Here is an 18,362-nt window from a genome sequence, read left to right as displayed (position 1 = left end):
GATGTCAAAGAGTGTGCTGCCTATATTTTCTTCTAGGAGTTTTATGGTTTCAGGTCTTGCCTTCATGTCTTTGATCCATTTTCAGTTTATTTTTGTGTATGGCATGAGATAGTGGTCTACCTTCATTCTTTTGCATGTGACTGTCCAGTTTTCCCAACACCACTCATTGAAGAGAATTTCCTTTCTCCATTGTATGTTCTTAGCTCCTCTGTCAAAGATTAGCTGTCCATAGATGTGTGGTTTTATTTCTGGGCTTTCAATTTTGTTCCATTGATCTATGTGTCTGTTTTTTGTACCAGTACCATACTGTTTTGATTACTGTACCTTTGTAGTATATTTTGAAGTCAGGGATTGTGACACCTCCAGCTTTGTTCTTTTTTCTCAGGATTGCTTTAGCTATTCAGGGTCTTTTGTTGCCCCATATGAATTTTAGGATTCTTTGTTCTATTTCTATGAAGAATGTCATTGGGATTCTGATTGTGATTGCGTTGAATCTGTAGATTGCTTTAGGTAGTATGGACATTTTAACTATGCTTATTCTTCCAATCCATGTGCATGGAATATCATTTCATTTCTTTATGTCATCCTTGATTTCTTTCAATAGTATCTTACACTTTTTATTGTACAGGTCTTTCACTTCCTTGGTTAAATTTATTCATAGATATTTTATTCTTTTTGTTGTGATTGTAAATTGGATTGTATTCTTGAGTTCTCTGTTAGTTCATTATTAGACTATAAAAATGCAACTGATTTTTGTAACTTGATTTTGTACCCTGCAACTTTGCTGTAGTTGTTGATTATTTCTAATAGCTTTCTGATGGATTCTTTAGGGTTTTCTATATATAGAATCATGTCATCGGCAGACAGTGAGAGTTTTACTTCTTCATTGCCTATTTGGATTCCTTTTATTTCTTTTTCTTGCCTAATTTCTCTGGCCCCAAACTCCAGTACTATGTTAAATAAGAGTGGTGAGAGTGGGCACCCTTGTCTTGTTCCTTTTCTCAGAGGGACGGCTTTCAGTTTATCTCTGTTGAGTATGATGTTGGCTATGGGTTTGTCATATATGGCCTTTATTATGTTGAGATACTTTCCTTCTACACATATTTCATTGAGAGTTTTTTTAAAATTCATAAATAGATGTTGGATCTTGTCAAATGCTTTCTCTGCATCTATTGAGATGGTCATGTGGGTTTTTTTAAAGATTGGCACCTGAGCTAACATCTGTTGCCAATTTCCTCCTCCTCCTCCCCCTTCTCCTCTTCCTCTCCCTTCTCCCCCTCGTCCCCTTCTCCTCCTCCTCCTCCTGCCCCCCTCCTCTTCCTCCCCCTTCTCCCCCTCGTCCCCTTCTCCTCCTCCTCCTCCTCCTGCCCCCCTCCTCAAAGACCCTCAGTACATAGTTGTATATTCTAGTTGTAGGTACTTCTGTTTCTGCTGTGTGGGATGCTGCCTTAGCATGACTTGATGAGCAATACCGTGTCCATGCCCAGGATCCGAACCGGGGAAACCCTGGGCTGCTGGAGCAGAGTGCATGAACTTAATGACTCAGCCAGGGGGCCAGCCCCGATCATGTAGTTTTTATTCTTCGTTTTGTTAATATTGTGTATCACATTGATTGGTTTGCACATGTTGAACCATCCCTGTGTCCCTGGTATAAATGCCACTTCATTGTGGTGTATGATATTTTTAGTGTATTGCTGTATTCAGTTTGCCAATATTTTGTTGACGATTTTTGCATCTATGTTCATCAGCAATATTGGCCTGTAATTTTCCTTCTTTGTGTTGTCCTTGTCTCACATTGGAATCAGGGTGATGTTGGCCTCATAGAATGTTAGGGAGTGTTCTGTCTTCCTCAATTTTTTGGAATAGCTTGAAGAGGATAGGTATTAAATATTCTCTGAATATTTGGTAGAATTCTCCAAAGAAGCCATCTGGTCCTGGACTTTTTTTGGGGGAGGGGGGAGGAGGTTTTTTATTATTGTTTCAATCTCTTTACTTGTGATTGGTCTGTTCAGATTCTCTATTTCTTCTGGATTCACTTTTGGAGAGTTGTATGAGTCTAAGGATTTATCCATTTCTTCTGGGTTATTCAATTTGTGGGCATGTAGTTTTTCATAGTATTCTCTTATAATCCTTTGTATTTCTGTGGTACACATTGTAATTTCTCCTTTTTCATTTCTAATTTTATTTATTTGAGCCTTCTCTCTTTTTTCTTAGTGAGTCTGCCTTAGGGTTTGTCAATTTTGTTTATCTTCTCAAAGAACCAGCTCTTTCTTTCATTGATCCTTTCAACTGTTTTTTTTTGGTTTCTATTTCATTTATTTCTGCTCTAATTTTTATTATTTCCCTCCTTTTTCTGACTTTGGGCTTTGTTTGTTCTTTTTCTGTTAGGTGTAGTTTAAGATTACTTGAGATTTTTCTTGTTTGTTAAGGTGGGCCTGAATTGCTATGAATTTCCCTCTTAATGACCACTTTTGCTGCATCACATATGAGTTGGTATGGTATATTTTCATCTTCATTTGTCTCCAGATATTTTTTGATTTCTCCTTTAATTTCTTCAGTGATCCATTTGTTGTTCAGTAGCATGTTGTTTAGTCTCCACATGTTTGTCACTTTCCCAGCTTTTTTTCTGTAGTTGATTTCTAGTTTCAGAGTATTATTGTTGGAAAAGATTGTTGATGTGATCTCAATCTTCTTAAATTTATTGAGGCTTCCCTGTTTCCCAACATATGGTCTATGCTTGAGAATGTTCCATGTGCACTTGACTTCTCAAGTGCATTCTCAATGTGTATTCTGCTATTTTTGGATGGAGTGTTCTATAGATATCTATTAAGTCAATCTGGTCTAGTTTTTCATTTAAATCCACTATTTCCTTGTTGACTTTCTGTCTAGATGATTTATCCATTGATGTAAGTGGGGTGTTAAGGTCCCCTACTTTTATTGTGTTGTTGTAAATATCTCATTTTAGGTTTGTTAATAGTTGCTTTATGTACTTTGGTGCTTCTGTGTTAGGTGCATATATAAGTGTTATATCTTCTTGGTGGAGTATCCTTTTTATCATTATATACAGCCCATCTTTGTCTCTCATTACCTTTTTTATCTTGAGGTCTACTTTGTCTGATATAAATATCGTAACATCTGCTTTTTTTTGTTTGCCATTAGCTTGGAATATCATCTTCCATGCGTTCACTCTGAGCCTGTGTTTGCCTTTAGAGCTGAGCTGTGTTTCCTGGAGGCAGCATATTTTTGGGTCTTATTTTTATTTTTTTGAGGAAGACTGGCCCTGAGCTAACATCTGTGCCCATCTTCCTCTACTTTATATGTGGGATGCCTACCACAACATGGCTTGCCAAGTGGTGTCATGTCCACTCCTGGGATCCGAACTGGTGAACCCCCTGCCACTGAAGTGGAACATGCAAATTTAACTGCTGCACCACCGGGACGGCCCCTTTGGGTCTTATTTTTTAATCCATCCAGCCACTCTGTGTCTTCTGATTGGAGAATTCCATTCATTTACATTTAGAGTGATTATTGAAATATGTGGGCTTAATGCTGCCATTTTGTCACTCGTTTTCTGGTTCTTCTACATTTCCCTTATTTCTTGTCCTGTGTATTTCAGACTACCAATTCAGTTTGGTAGTTCTCTATGATGGTTTTCTTAGTTTTCTCTTTATTTATCATTGGTGTCTCTGTTCTGATTGTTCCTTTAGTGGTTACCATAAGGTTTGTAGAAAAAAATCTTGCAGATGAGAGAGTCCATTTTCTGATAGCGTTGTATTTCCTTAGATTAAGCCAATTCCATCTCCTCCTCTTCCCCTTCTAAGTAATTATTGTCACAACTTATTCCATTGTGAGTTTGTGGTTAAAATGATGAGATTATATTTATTTTTGATGTTTTCCTTCCCTTTATCTTTAATGTTATAATTGTTTGCTAATCTGTTTTGATACTGTGCTGCAATTTTCTGATTTTGTCTACCTATTTATCTCCTTGCTCAAGACTTTATAACTCCTTTCTTGTGTTTTCTCCCCCCAGGTATGAGAACCTTCTTGAGCATTTCTTGTGTGCATGTGTGTGTGTTTGTGTGTGTGTGTGTTGGGGGGGGGGGGTCTTGTGGCAATGATCTCCCTTAGCTTTTGTTTATCTGGAAAAGTTTTTATTTCTACATCGTATCTGAAGTTTATTTTCACTGGATAGAGTATTCTTGGCTGAAAGTTTTTGTCTTTCAGAATTTTGAATATATCATTCCACCCTCTCCTAGCCTGTAAGGTTTCTTCTGAAAAATCTGTTGAAAGTCTGATAAGGGTTCCTTTGTAAGTTATTTTCTTTCGCCTTGCTGCCCTTAATATTTTTTCTTTGTCCTTGACTTTTGCCAGCTTTACTACTATATGCCTTGCAGTAGGTCTTTTTACATTGATATAAATAGGTGTTCCATTGGCTTCTTTCATTTGTATTTCCAGCTCTGTCCCCAGTTTGGGAAGTTCTCAGCTATTATTTTTTTGAACAAGCTTTCTGCTCCATTCTCCTTCTCTTCTCCCTCTTGAATACCTATAATCCTAATGTTGCATTTCCTAATTAAGTCAGACATTTCTCAGAGAATTTCTCCATTTCTTTTTAGTCTTAATTCTCGCTCCTCCTCCATCTGAAGAATTTCTATATTTCTGTCCTCCAGATTGCCATTTCTCTCCTTTATAATACCATCTATGTTATTCATGGACACCAGATTTTTCTTTATTTTATCCATTGTGTTTTTCATCTCCAACATTTCTGATTGGTTTTCTTTATAGTTTCAATCTCTTTTGTGAGGAATTCCCTCTGTTCATTAATTTTGTTCCTAATTTCACTAAACTGTCTATCTGTATTTTCTTGTAACTTGTTGAGTTTTTCTATGATAACTATTTTGAATACTCTGTCATTTAGATTATAATTTTCTGTGCTTTCAGGATTGATTTCTGGGTGCTTGTCATTTTCCTTCTGGTCTGGAGTATTAATATATTTCTTCATATTGTTTGATGGCATGGATTTGTGCCTCCGCATAGTAATAGTATCTGGTCGTAGCTTCCACCTGCTGCCACTGGGTGGGGGTCAAGAGCTGCGTATTCTGAGCCCACCTCAAGCCACAGCTTGCTGTCTCACAGCTGCTGCTTTTCTATCATTTGCATGGAGGCTCTGGCCAACCTGCTGAGCTAGAGCCCTGTGTTGGGGCAGGGGTGCTTTCTTTCATGTGCATGATCCTTGAGGCATTCTTGTTCTGCTCTCACTATCTCCTCTCCTGGTGTGCTGGCTTAATGAAGACACCCCTGAAATAGCTTAGCCACCTCTGTGTGGGACTTTCCCACAGTCTATGTGGGAACTTGGAGAGTGAAGGTGTTCCCATGGAGGGCTGCCTCTCACCCCTCTCCTCTTGGAGCCATGCAGGATCCCGTGCTCAGGGCCACTGCCATTCGGGAGGGAGAGGAGATTCCCTTACCTCCTTCCACTTCCTCCAGGGTATCCAGCAACTCCACCTTCAGATGTATGGGTGCATGGATCTCTCAGATGTCTTTTCTGTCATGTGAATGTCCTTTGTTGGTTTATGAACGTCCTTTTCATTGTATCTTAACGGGGAGAGTCTAAGGGAAGAGCTCACTCCACCATGATGTTGACATCACTTAGCCTTGCTATTTTTAAAAAAATAAATTTTATTGGAATATAATTCATATACCATAGAATTCACCCTTTTAAAGTATACAATTTGATGGGTATTAGTATATTTACAGATTGTACAAGTGTCATCACTATATAATTTTAGAATCTTTCCATCATCCTTGTTTTGGAAGTTAACTTCTCATTTTATTTCATTTATTATACACAGAAGCTGCCTCAAAATTCATTATCAAATAAGGCAAGGAAGAGATACAAATAGTTAAAAAAGCAAATATGGTTTTGACCACTTAGTTAATCCATGTTTAACACTTCTTTGGGTCCTTTAACTTTTTCAAGGCCTTGGTTTTCTTATCTTTAAAATCAGAAGCTGGGTATGATCTCACAAAGGACTCCCTGATTTAAATTCTATCTTTTTATGTAGCATTCAGGTAGTTGTTCACATTTCATGATCATTTCAACACCGTCACTTCGGTTAGAGCCAGGACTTGCATACACATACAGAAAAGGAATATGCAGACAGCTTCAATTACAATGTGATGAGATGTACATGCAGAGAGACCAAACACCTTGTTATAGTTTGGGGCTAGCCATTTAGCTCAGGACACGACATTTCTACATAATTATTTTAATTAAGGTTGACCTTAGAGAAATTACACATGTCAGGATGTAAGAATTTAGTAAAAACTGAAAATGCCCCAAAGCAAGGGACTTGGATGCAGACAATTAAGGCTTATCACCTTTAAATGCAAAAATAAGTGATAAGTTTGGTGCAAGTTTTCTGAAATTTTTAAAGCCAGCTCTCCAACTTCCTGGCTACCTTTCTGATCCTGAGATTTCTTACTTGTAAATTGCAGCTAACAATACCTGCTTCCTATGGTGTTTGGGAGAGTTTATGAGAAAGTAGATTTAAAGCATCCAGTACCATGCCTGACATCTGATAAGGGCTTAATGTAGTCCCCTTGGACCACTTAATCTACCGAGAACATAAAGACCATCAGAAAAGAGGTAATAATACATATATGTAAATACATAATATATGCATAAATTAGTGAAATTAAGGATGAATTGAAAAAGTCATAATTTGCCTCCAACATGATAGCTACTTTATATTTAGAATATCAATTTAAAATATTTCTTTTGTTTTTACTACATAAGGATTGAGATATCTATCATTATTTAATGCTTCTCTCTAGCTTTGATCCTGTCAAATTTGCCAAAATATTCAACTGCATTGGCCATTATTGCTCCCTTACAGGTTTAGAAATTCTGAAAGTGAAACAAAAAAAGCCAACAAAAAACACTTTGTAAATTTGTGCAAGATAAGGTAACTGGTGGTTAGCAAGTTGAGATAAAATAAAAACACTGTAAATAATGTTCTGGGATTTTACAGACTGAGAGTGCTGGAAAATCTCCTGGCAGTGTTGCTAGATGTTGTATTCTTGGGATCCTGGCCAAGCGTTTACTTTAATCCTTAAGAATTGTGCAATTTGAAAATTGAAGTTTCAATTTCAATTGTACTTAATAGCTATCCTCTCAGCTATGTGTATTCTTCTTTGTCGATGTTATTGATTAAAGGGCATGTTGTTCACTTATTGGTCAAGAATGGTATTCTTCCTCTTCAGAGTGGCATTCAGCTCATCTATTTATGGTATGCCATCATCTGTGGCAACAGGGAGTTTAAAGTGCTTATGAAGGTAAAACAAAACAAAATAACAGCAATAACAAAACAAAAACCAAGCCCAGTGCTGAATATCATAAACCATCCAATACTTCGTATATATATCTTTGGTTTTCTTACAAAATGAAAGCTAGACTCTTGCAAAAGCAACAGCACCCCAGGGATTTTGCATTTGCCACCATGGAGTCAGCTCTCTGCAGCAGACAAGATGGAGAAAGGAGATCTCAGAGCAGATCAAGAAGGTGGAAGGACACAGGACTAGTTCCTTCCTTGTGAAGGACATAGAGCATGATCCCTAGCTAGGCCCATTCTCTGTCCTCATCTCTCCATTCCATCTGTGTCAGACTTCACAAAAGGAGGGTGGGAGTGTTCACAGGAAAAGGACAAGAGATAGATGACAGCTGTTTATGTCATTTCACAAAATATCTTAGCTGGAAGGATCCTTGAAAACATTGAGTTTGAGATTAAGGGGCTCGAGAGGAAAGGGAACATACTCAAGACAGTGCAGTCAGTAGCAGAGTTGGCTCTAGGACCCAGCCAAGGTATTTCTACTTCCCCACCCTGCTTTGATGCATGTTCTTGGTAAGAAATGATGGCCGTGGATGGCACTGGTACATTTTCAAAGTAGACATGGTTTGCTGTAGGCATAGTTCCGCCTCCCTTTCTCACCCCTTGTGGTGCCTTCCACTCTCAATCCCTAAAGAAAGACCCAATGCCCTCATGTTGCCCTCCAGCCACCCAGCAATTCCCCCCCAACCCCAGCCCACACCTCCATTTCCTCAGCATACTGATCACAAACAGTTCTTAGGAAAGCTATTCCTTTAAACAAACTCACATAAAAATTCTAACTGGTACTTTATCTCCCTAATAGCTTCTAAGTAGGATTACTTTGGAACTCAGATGAATTTCTAAATGTTAAATATCTAAGACAGAGGAGGAAGGGATTTTTATCACTTCTAAGCCAGTGAACCTGTGGGGCAGAATTAGTCATGGTCTTGCTCTATTTCAAGTCATAAAGGGCTCAGGATACAGGGAAAGGCAAGCTGGTGAGTAGTAGAGCAAGGGGAAGAGGGCCTTTGTTCTACGTTGGAAGAACTGTGAGCTGTCCAGGTGTTAACCCAACAGAGCTCTCTGGAGTTTGGGGCAATAGTAGTAGCCCCAGTAGCCCGGGAGTCTGGGTTGCATTTGGATTCTGGATTTGAAAGTGGAAGAGGTGACTTCCAATGGATCCCTTGAAGCCAATTCATAGCTAAGAATCCATGATTTAGAGGGAACATTTGATGGAGTCAATTTTGGTGAGGGATTTTTTTTTCCAAATGGCACTACATTTAAGGAATAACACAGTGTACAACATCCAAAGAGATGTCAATCTCTAAAACAAATATATTTTAGGGATTTATTAAAATTCAATCTAGGAGTATTTTCAAATTTAGTTTATATAAGATAGTGCTGGTGTTTTACAGGGGGTTCTTATATTAGACAAGATTAAATACAGGATGATTTTCTCTGACCTGAAAATTGCGGGTAGTAGGAGGAGATTAGCAAATCTAGGAGGAAGGAAATTGGATAATGACGCAGGTCTCTGTCAGAGCAGAGAGTGGAGTGATGAGTATTTGGTGAAGGAAGAAACTAATGACATAGGCTAGGGATTCAAATCCAAGAAAGGATATGTGCAGCTAGAGAGGAGGATAACTAGGAAAGAAGAAGGAAGGAATGGTGGAAAGGAGATCTTGAGACGGGGACTGTTGCATGGCAAGTGACAAATACCAATTCTTCCTCTAGCTAGCACTTCTGACAATTCTCCTTTCCTTTTTTCTCTCACTGCAAGTGTTTCTCAAACGTTAGGACAGACTTTTCTTCTCACTTGCAGCACTTCCTGTCTCAGGAATAAAAATTGTTCATACGATTTCAGTTGCCAAAACACACAGATTAAGACTTGTGTGAATAGACATTTTTCCAAAGAAGACAGACAGATGGCCAATAGGCACATGAAAAGATTCAACATCACTAATTTTTAGGGATATGCAAATCAAAATCAAAATGAGGTATCACCTCACACCTGTTAGAAGGGCTATTATAAAAAAGACAGGAAATAACAGGTATTGGAGATGATGTGGATAAAAGGGAACCCTTGTACATTGCTGGTGGGAATGTAAATTGGTGCAGCCACTATGGAAAACAGTATGGAGATTCCTCAAAAATTTAAGAATAGAACTACCATATGATTCAGTTTTCTACTTCTGGGTATTTTTTCGAAGAATACAAAAATATTAATTTGAAAAGATATATGCACCTCTATGTTCATCACAGCATTATTTACAATAGCCAAGATATAGAAACAACCAAAGTATTCATCAATGGAGGAATGGATACAGAAGATGTGGTGTATATATATATACAACAGAATACTACTCAGCCATTAAAAAGAATGAAATCTTGCTATTTGTGACAACATGGATGGATCTTGAGGGTATTATGCTAAGTGAAATAAGTCAGATGAGGAAAGACAAATATCGTGTGATTTCACTCATCTGTGGAATCTAAACAAACAAACAAATGAAAACCAAACTCATAGATACAGAGAACAGATTGGTGGTTACCAGAGGAGAAGGGGGTTGGGGGTTGGGAAAAATGGGTGAAGGGGGTCAGTTGTATAGTGACGGAAGGTAACTAGACTTTTGGTGGTAATCACTTTGTAGTGCATGCAGATATTGAATTATAATGTTGTATACCTGAAACTTATATAATGTCATATATCAATTTTACCTCAAAAAAAAATTTTAAAAAAAATTAGGACTTGCGTCTCTAGCCTAGATCTCTTCTTTTTTCTCTAGTTTAATTTTCTATAGCTAATCACCCTGGACTGTTTCATGAACATAATATTAAATTTTGTGTGTGTATATTCCCATATCTAAAATGCTTTTTCTTCAAAATTTAGTTGTATCTCCCCCGCCAACTCTTTTATCTGCGAAGATTCCAATCCCTCAGAAAATGTCTTGGAGTCATGGTCAGATTATTCCATGATCTTGGTGTTGGTATCTTCTTTAAGTTTTCTGGTGAGGTTTTAAATTTGTGCCTTTCTGGTTAACCCCATTAGGGTATTTCTTCTTGGTGGCTACATATTCCATTGAGGGTTCATTTTCTCCTGTTTCTGCCTAGCACTTGATAGCGTTTGCTAGACAATAAGCAAACGTTTTAAATAGTGCCAATGTACTAAATTGGTATAAGAAAAACTGAACTTTTGTTTTGCTGAGGAAGATTCTCCTGTTGCCAATCTTCCTCTTTTTTGCTTGAGGAAGATTCACCCTGAGCCAAAAATAGAGTGTTCCTCTATTTTTGTATGTGGGTCACTGCCACAGCATGGCCATTGACAAATGGTGTAGGTCCACGCCCAGGGTCCAAACCTGTGAACTTGGGCCGCTGAAGTAGAGTGTGTGTATTTAAACACTAGGCTACAGGGCTGGCTCCAAAAAAACTGGACATTTTTGTTTGCTAGAAGCTAAGAGCCTTTTCATGATGAAAATGCAAAAGCCACCAAATGGAAGATATGAGCAGTTGAGTAGGATGAGGTCTCACACTTCTTTGGGAGCAAACATGGCAACTACTATATTTAAAAATTCTATGGCTTTCTTTCAAGGGATCATCTATTAACTGTAGAAGTCAATATATTAAAAAAGTTCTAGAGGGTAATAAAAGTAATACTTATACAGCTCTTTATGTTAGAAAGCATATTAACATAATTGTTTTATTTAATACTTTTAACAACCTCAGGTGTTAAAATTCTCATTTTAGGTAGGTGTCATTATTCTCATCCTAGAGTTGAAGACACTGATGATCAAAGATCATAACCTGTAAGTGGCAAAGCCAAAATCTGACCCCTGGTGTGTCTTTCCAGTTGACAGAGAAAGAGGGAAAGTGTGAAAAGACAACGGCACCAGTTGTTCTGAATTCTCAAAAGGGCTAGAGACCCTTTGGTTGTGAGAAGAAGCTCATTTAGCGTGATTAGATTAGTCTTTTCTCTAAGAGCACAGGAGATGATCACTAGCTGAGGTTTGGTGAACGGGAGGGTGAGTGAGGAGCACTGGTTAAAAAACACCCATCAAGACCCAAACTGACTGTTTTTTTGGGCAAAAGGTAGAAAACTAATGGCCTGGCACCTATCCAGTTATTTAACACTGTTGTGAATATTTTTCTTACAAAAAGAAGGAAATTTCTTCCTAGGTTACTGTGAAGTAATCATGTAATTTCTAGCAAGAATGGGTTCATATAGTTGGTAAGATACAAGGTCTAGACCATTTCTTTGCTGTGGTGCTTTAGACTTCCCTCACAGGGTGGTTACATGTGTTTTATTAGAAAATGATTTCCCTCTTGGAAGTATAGCAGCCTTGACTAAGATAAATGAGATCCAAGGACAGAGGCCAATGGGTAGCAGGGAAGAATGATGTTCAGATTCCCTAGTGTGTATTTTCAGTTCTAGGTTAAATAACATCAGACCCTACGCCTTACTTTAAATATGCATATAGTTTGAGAATATGCTGCTCAACTCTAATGGTATGCAATTTAAAAACATACTCTGTTTCAGCTATCTCCTGCTGCATAACAAATCATCCCAAAATGCAGTGGCTGAAAACAACGATTTATTATTTCTCAGAATTTTGTGAGTTGATTGTGCTCAGCTGGGCAGTTATCCTGTTCTACTTGATGCTGGCAGGGGACACTCATTTGGCAACATTCAGCTGGTGGCTGCACTGAGTTGGAAGGTCCAAGAAGGTGTTACACACATGACTGGCCCCTTGGTGCTCCTCCAGCAGCCTCTTTCTCTCCAAGTGGTATCTTATCATCTAGTAGTCTAGTCCAAACTTCTTTACAGCATGGTGGCTGGCTCCCCCAGAGAGAGAAAGCAGAAGCAGCCAGGACTTTCAAGAGCCACGTCCAGAAATGGCACAGTTGCACCTCTGCTGCATCTGAGGAAGCCACAGGACACTGGGCGAGGAGGGAGGGAGACTTCACCTCTCAATAAGAGGAGTGGCAAAGTGTCATTGTAAAAGTGATGCAGGATGGAGGAAACTGTAGCAGTCACTCACCAGTAGAAATAATCAACTATACTCTTTCAAACATAAGCACCATTAAAAATTATGAAAGCAGGGTCTGGCCCCGTGGCCGAGTGGTTAAGCTCACATGCTCTGCTTTGGTGGCCCAGGGTTTCGCTGGTTCAGATCCTGGGCGTGGACATGGCACCGCTCATCAGGCCACACTGAGGCGGCGTCCCACATGCCGCAGCTAGAAGGACCCACAACTGAAAATACAAAACTCTATACTGGGGGGCTTTGGGGAGAAGAAAGAAAAATAAAAACAATTAAAAAAAATCTTAAAAATTACAAAAGCAGAAAGGTTAGTTCAAAAGAAAATAAAAGAACTGAAGCATATTTAAAGTGACCTCACTCATTATTTTACTTACTGTTTTTCCCTCATTCGTTATTTTACTTATTGTTTTTCTCTTTCTATCATTAGTCTAAGTCTGGTCTTGAGCCTTTTTACCTTTTTAAACCTACAACAGACTCTATTGTGATAGCCTGGAGTTTGAGTATTATAAAGGGCAGGGAAATATTTTGATGAATTGAAAGAAAAGGAATCTTACAGCCTCAAAGTTGTAAAGATATTCTCAGGGATAAACTGCTAGCCAGTCAAGCTGAAAAAGATTTTGTTGGTTTTTCCATTTGTAAAAATTGCCAACCCAAGGCACAAAAAAGAATAGTTTGCCATGTCAGCTGTTCAGATGTCCCAACTGATAGGAAATGAAATAACAAGTTCTAGAAGTTATATATGAAGATGACAGTTTTTCTCACTTAAACACAAAGTAATGGATAATGAACTAATAGCCGAGTTGAACAGAAATTAGGAGACGAAAATATTTCTTATTTTTATTAAAATAAGCTAAGAACATTAAGTTATACGCACAAATATAAAGTCACCAGAGTATTTAATCCCATACTTAGGTTTTCTAAATATCCTAAGCTAAATTTAAAAAATATTATGTATATTTAACATAATACAACTAAAATCGCTATGTAGTGAATTGTTTCTAGTATAAATTGCCAGTATGCTAATTATCAAATGCTAATCAAAATATAGCTGTAATTTCACGTGATTTTAAATAGACCTGCTTCTATACAGATATGTTCTAAAATCCTAAGTAGACACAGCATCTTCAATGTGACAATATTTAGGGAGGTGGTCAGTGACTAGTGTTCACAACAGAAAAGAAAAAGTTTAACTTTAGAAATACAAGTCGTTTATATGCCTGTTAAGTAGGATAACCAATTCTCAGTTTAAGTAAATTATGAATTAAATACAAGGTTAACTGGGCCTGACTCCCTGCTGCTGAAATATAAAAAGTGTACAATTCAGATATATTTGTAGAATTCCATTAAGTTATCATTTACTGAAACTGCTAAAAGTTTTATTGAAGTTAGAAATGTACTGAATGTTCTTTGCCTTAATGGATATCTTAAATTAGTATTTCACAGCATATGTGTCATTTCCAAGTTAATTAGAGTTAGATTAAAACGTCAAAGAATGATTACATATTACTTTGCATTTTGAAAGCACACCTGTTTTATTTACATTAATTAAAACTCTAGTGATAATTAGCTTTAAAATCCACTTTCGTTTATAAAATTTAACCTCTGTTAGGTGGTTGTCTGTAAACTATTATTGACTTGATACAACTAGCAGGGGGTAGTTGTGTGTGCTTGTGTCCATGTGAAAGCAAGGAAGAAGAGAGAGAGAAAACGAGAGACAGAGATCTCCAGGCTCCTGGCTAGATCATAACCACCAAAATTCATCTTGGTATTGTTAATCAATCTGAGAAAGCATCTTCTAGTGGGAGTTATGTCCAGGACACAAACACCATGTACTACAGAGAATCACGCAAGTTTAGAGCTGAGGGGGAGCCTTAGAAATCATCTAGCTTATCTACTGTCTTATTTTACAAATGAGAAAATGAAGGCAGAGAAAATTACACGTTGTAACAAGGCTACACAGAGAATTGCAAGCCTTGTTGAGTTAGTGATTTTAATAGAAAACAAACATACACACACATACCCAGAACGTTACTTTAGCTTATGAGTGGCATTTTATCTCTATGTCTTAACTATATGCATTAAAAATCTGTATACATGTGATTCAGCTAATACCTTACACTGACCCTCCAGTTTTTTCAAGATTTTACTGTTTTTCGTATTTTAGGATCATTCCTCTTCTGGTAGTATGTTTTAATTAAAAAAAACTTTTTTTAAATAATTCTGTGCCATTCAAGTTATTCTAAAACCAGAATTGGAAATCATTGGTGGTGACAAATGACTAAGAAAGTGCCATCTTTTTGAAAAATTGTAATTCTATGGCAAGTAAGCTAAAGAACCATAAAACATTTTCAGAATTGAAAAATTTGTCAAAATAATGTATTCATTTTCTTATGCCTTGTAGTTTAGGAAATCTGCACGAGCAATGAAGAACAGGGATATGACTAACCTAGAAGAGGGGAGATCTTCTCTGCATACCTCTCATCCCCTGCCTGAGAGCTTTGTTTTTACCCTTTACTCAATCATCTCCCTAATCCAAAGCATTCAAAAGCTTCTTGAACACAACTTTTTAATGATTCAGTCTAGTTAAAATAAGCTTCAAAGAGTGACCCCCTACAAGGGTTTTGTTATTGGGGCAAATTGGAACAATTACAGTTAAGTATCAGCAGGACTGAAACAGAGAAATCAGAGTCCAAGCAAACAGGTCCGATATGGGACTAATGAAATGTCCTTTTCTGTGGGGTATTTCCTTCTTCCCTGAAGAAGCAGCAGGAGCACCAAGAAGTCAAGTCTGCATTTTTAATTCTCTGTAAAGTGCTCTGCAAAATAAAGAGAACTGCTCGGAGATTCTCCTGTAGGTGTGTGTAGAAAGTCTGGGAAACCAGGGCGCGACGAGGTCACTCGAGGTGGAGAGAAGGGAGTATTCAGGCGGCGTCCCTCACTGTGACGGCGCAGTATTCGGACAAGCATCAGGAAAGAGCTGTATGAGTAAATGTAGAAGCTTGAAAGCCAGCGCTGGTGAGACCAGTCCCAGGCAAGCCAGAAACTAGGGGAGACACATGGTTACAGAATCACGTGGGCTTCTGTCGAGAGCCTGGGTCAAGACTATTTGCTAAGTTTTACAAAAGTCATTACATAACGTGGGTCCTAGACACTGAAGTGCAACTGTCTTCCATGTGGCTGAGAAACGCAAGGGGATCTGCAGTACAGAGGTGGGAACTATGCACTCGAAAGAGAAAAGAGTTGCGGTTTGAGATCTGTGCGCCTGAGTGACTGAGGCGGCAGCACTCCATGGCCTGGGTCCCCAAGGGAAAGTTAAGTATGCCAATGTCATCAGAAGATTCTTTTCCTTTGTGGTAATATGGCAGCAGAACACTTTTCTAAGCATTAGATGCCTTCTCCTCTCCCCTCCCCGGTGATACCTAACTGGTGGATTTAAGGGAAAAAATTGAGAGAGAAATGCTGGTTTGAATTGATTCTTAAATGTAAGCAAAAATAAGGGAAGAGAGTCACGCTGCCAAAAACTCCATCGTTGTTTGAAGCACATTTACAAAATGGATAATGGAGTCTTGGGCTGTCATCTTAATTTCTGCATGTGTGTGTGTATTATATACATAATATATAATTTTGGAGAGCTGGGGCAGCATGAGTGGTTTGGCAATAAGAAGCCTTAAGTGATAAAAACACTATGAAAGCTAAAAAGAAATCTAAAAGGTGCCTTTTATCTTTTGCTTCTCATTTTCCTTGCACCTGTGGTATCATCTTATCAAAAATGCAAGAAATATACAATTCTGAAGAGGGATATTCTTGATAATAAGATGAAAATAAAAAGACCCTAGCAGCTTATATTCACCCCAAGAATGTTAAATGGCAAAATAAGCCCACTTAAAATGTCCTTCCAGTGAGTAAGGATCTGCTGTGTAGATGTCGTAATTCCTTAGTAAAGAGATGCTCCCAAGTAACTAAATGCGATTCTCTGCAAGTTTACACAGCCATGTTTGTAAGTCCAATAGACTTTCAGAGATGGGCATAAGGTGTTACCGTGTTTTCTTATAACAATTTATGTTTGGTGTCCTGGGGCTAGATACAAAGAATTTCTGGAATTATGCATATTTGCAAAATTTGACAACATTTAGGTGAGAATGCCAGACCCAGGAGCAGAAAAGAGTTAATGAAAAAATCTTAATATTTATTAACAGGAACATCATTATTTTGTGCCTTTATGCCAGACAGTGATAGACAGCCCCCGTGCTGTTATTTTACACAAGTTCCCTGTTAGCAAACTAAAAGTACTTTCAGACATTCTGCATCATTCTTAGATGTCTGGGATAAAAGGCATCTACTATGATGCTTCAAAGCTTATCATTATAAATACATATTTATACATATGTATATATGTATGTGTGTATGTCAAGTTTACTTGGAAAATAGCCCAATGTAAATTCGGCTCACCTACTAAGGTGTTTTGTTTGCTTCTTTTTTTGGTAAGAGGCACAAAATGAAGTTAACTGAAAGATAATCTTCCTGCTCTCAGAAGTGTTTACAAACCTGACCTGATCATGATGCACAAGTTTAGGGCTGCACAAGTTTATAGAGGCTATGGATGCAAATGTTTAGAAGAGAGTGTTGACGATGAACAATTTGGAAAACACACCCAGGAGGACAGGTTTAGGTACTGAGATGATTTTGCCAGGAGGGGAAAAGGGAGATAAAGAACCATGATGTAATAGAAAACAGCATTAGAGTCAGCAGTCAATTATCCTAGGGCATTACGTCATGAGGATGGTGATTTCTTATAGTTCACTCACTATTTGCTATGCAAATGTATCGAATTTTTCCAGCTAGCTTTAAAAATAGAATCGTCAATGTCTCATGAGACAGAGAAAGTAGAGTCTGCCCTAGAATCAAGGGATAAATCTAGATGACATTTCAAGATTCCCTTCCCACACCAATATAAAAACACGGAATACAATACCAGCACTGCTCAACAGACCTGGTTACAGTAAGAGTGAATTAAAATGCAGAAACATAACGTCATTCCTTACGCAAACAATAGCTAGGCAAGCTATCAGATATTGTTCTACAACATTATGTGGTCAGCTGTAGCAAGATGATATATGCAAATCTTTTTCATAAATCAAAGTATAAGCCCACAAATTCTCAATATAAATTGCCTCAAGAGGGGCTGCTCTGATGAAATTGAAAATGTCTCCTCCATATGTACAGTTTGAGACTTTATAACATTTAAAGAAAATGTTCTAAAAGATAAAGTTGGCATATAGAAAGCACGGGCAGAGGAATCAGTAATGATCAGAGCAAAACAATTCTAGAAGGCATCTTAATTTTCATATGGCTCATTTGCATTTGAAACCCTGAGAATTCCTATCTCTCTTGTACAAAAATGTGTACATATTAAATTACTTTCCACTTGAAAGAACATTTTCCTAAATGTTTGGAAGATGATCAAATTTTAACTGGAGGACTTGTTTTCTTCCATCAGGTGTGGGGGAGATGTGGCTTCCTGGTATGAGAGGCAACAGTTGATTCTAATAGTAGAACAAGACAAAAATAAGAAAGTAAATTGAAAACAATTCCTATTTGTACAGTTTGATTTAAAGGAGGTAAAACAAAAAGGATGTAGATGGTACAAAGATGTCAAAAGACATCAATTTTAAAATTAAGCAGGGTTACCTTACCAAAAAATTGTGATCCTCTGATACTTAAAAATTAGCTTCTATTACTTATTCTCAAATTCTCATAGATGTACTATGAATTATCTTAATACACTCATTTCTGAGTAGGTAGTGTTTAAAAGATGCCCACCAGCTATTAAACAATAATTCCAAGAGTTTATATTCATTCTACCCATCTCAAATTCTTAGGTATTAATCTTAGGATATTGGCAGAACGGCAAAGATTGAAAACCTCTATACTATCAATTTTAAACAGTATTTAGTCTTAA

At 37.7% G+C, this 18,362-nt stretch overlaps 1 protein-coding gene across 14 annotated transcripts in view; it reads right to left on the bottom strand.

Moving 5' to 3' along the window:
• Positions 1-13,228: 13,228 nt before the first annotated feature.
• The window catches only part of CDKL4 (cyclin dependent kinase like 4), a 48,447-nt gene continuing 43,313 nt past the window's right edge, over positions 13,229-18,362 (bottom strand). For 5 of the 14 annotated variants that reach the window (XM_070235545.1, XM_023619176.2, XM_070235546.1 and 2 more), the window contains one exon: positions 13,229-15,446. In XM_070235545.1, coding sequence (XP_070091646.1) covers positions 15,339-15,446 — 108 coding nt within the window. In that variant the 3' untranslated portion in view covers positions 13,229-15,338. Of the gene's footprint in view, positions 17,947-18,362 lie in introns of all 14 variants that reach the window. The other 9 variants (XM_014731191.3, XM_070235553.1, XM_070235549.1 and 6 more) reach the window with 2 other exon arrangements.

This window comes from Equus caballus, chromosome 15 (assembly GCF_041296265.1).
Source record: "Equus caballus isolate H_3958 breed thoroughbred chromosome 15, TB-T2T, whole genome shotgun sequence".
Taxonomy (NCBI): domain Eukaryota; kingdom Metazoa; phylum Chordata; class Mammalia; order Perissodactyla; family Equidae; genus Equus; species Equus caballus.
This window is presented reverse-complemented; position numbering and strand designations above follow the sequence as displayed.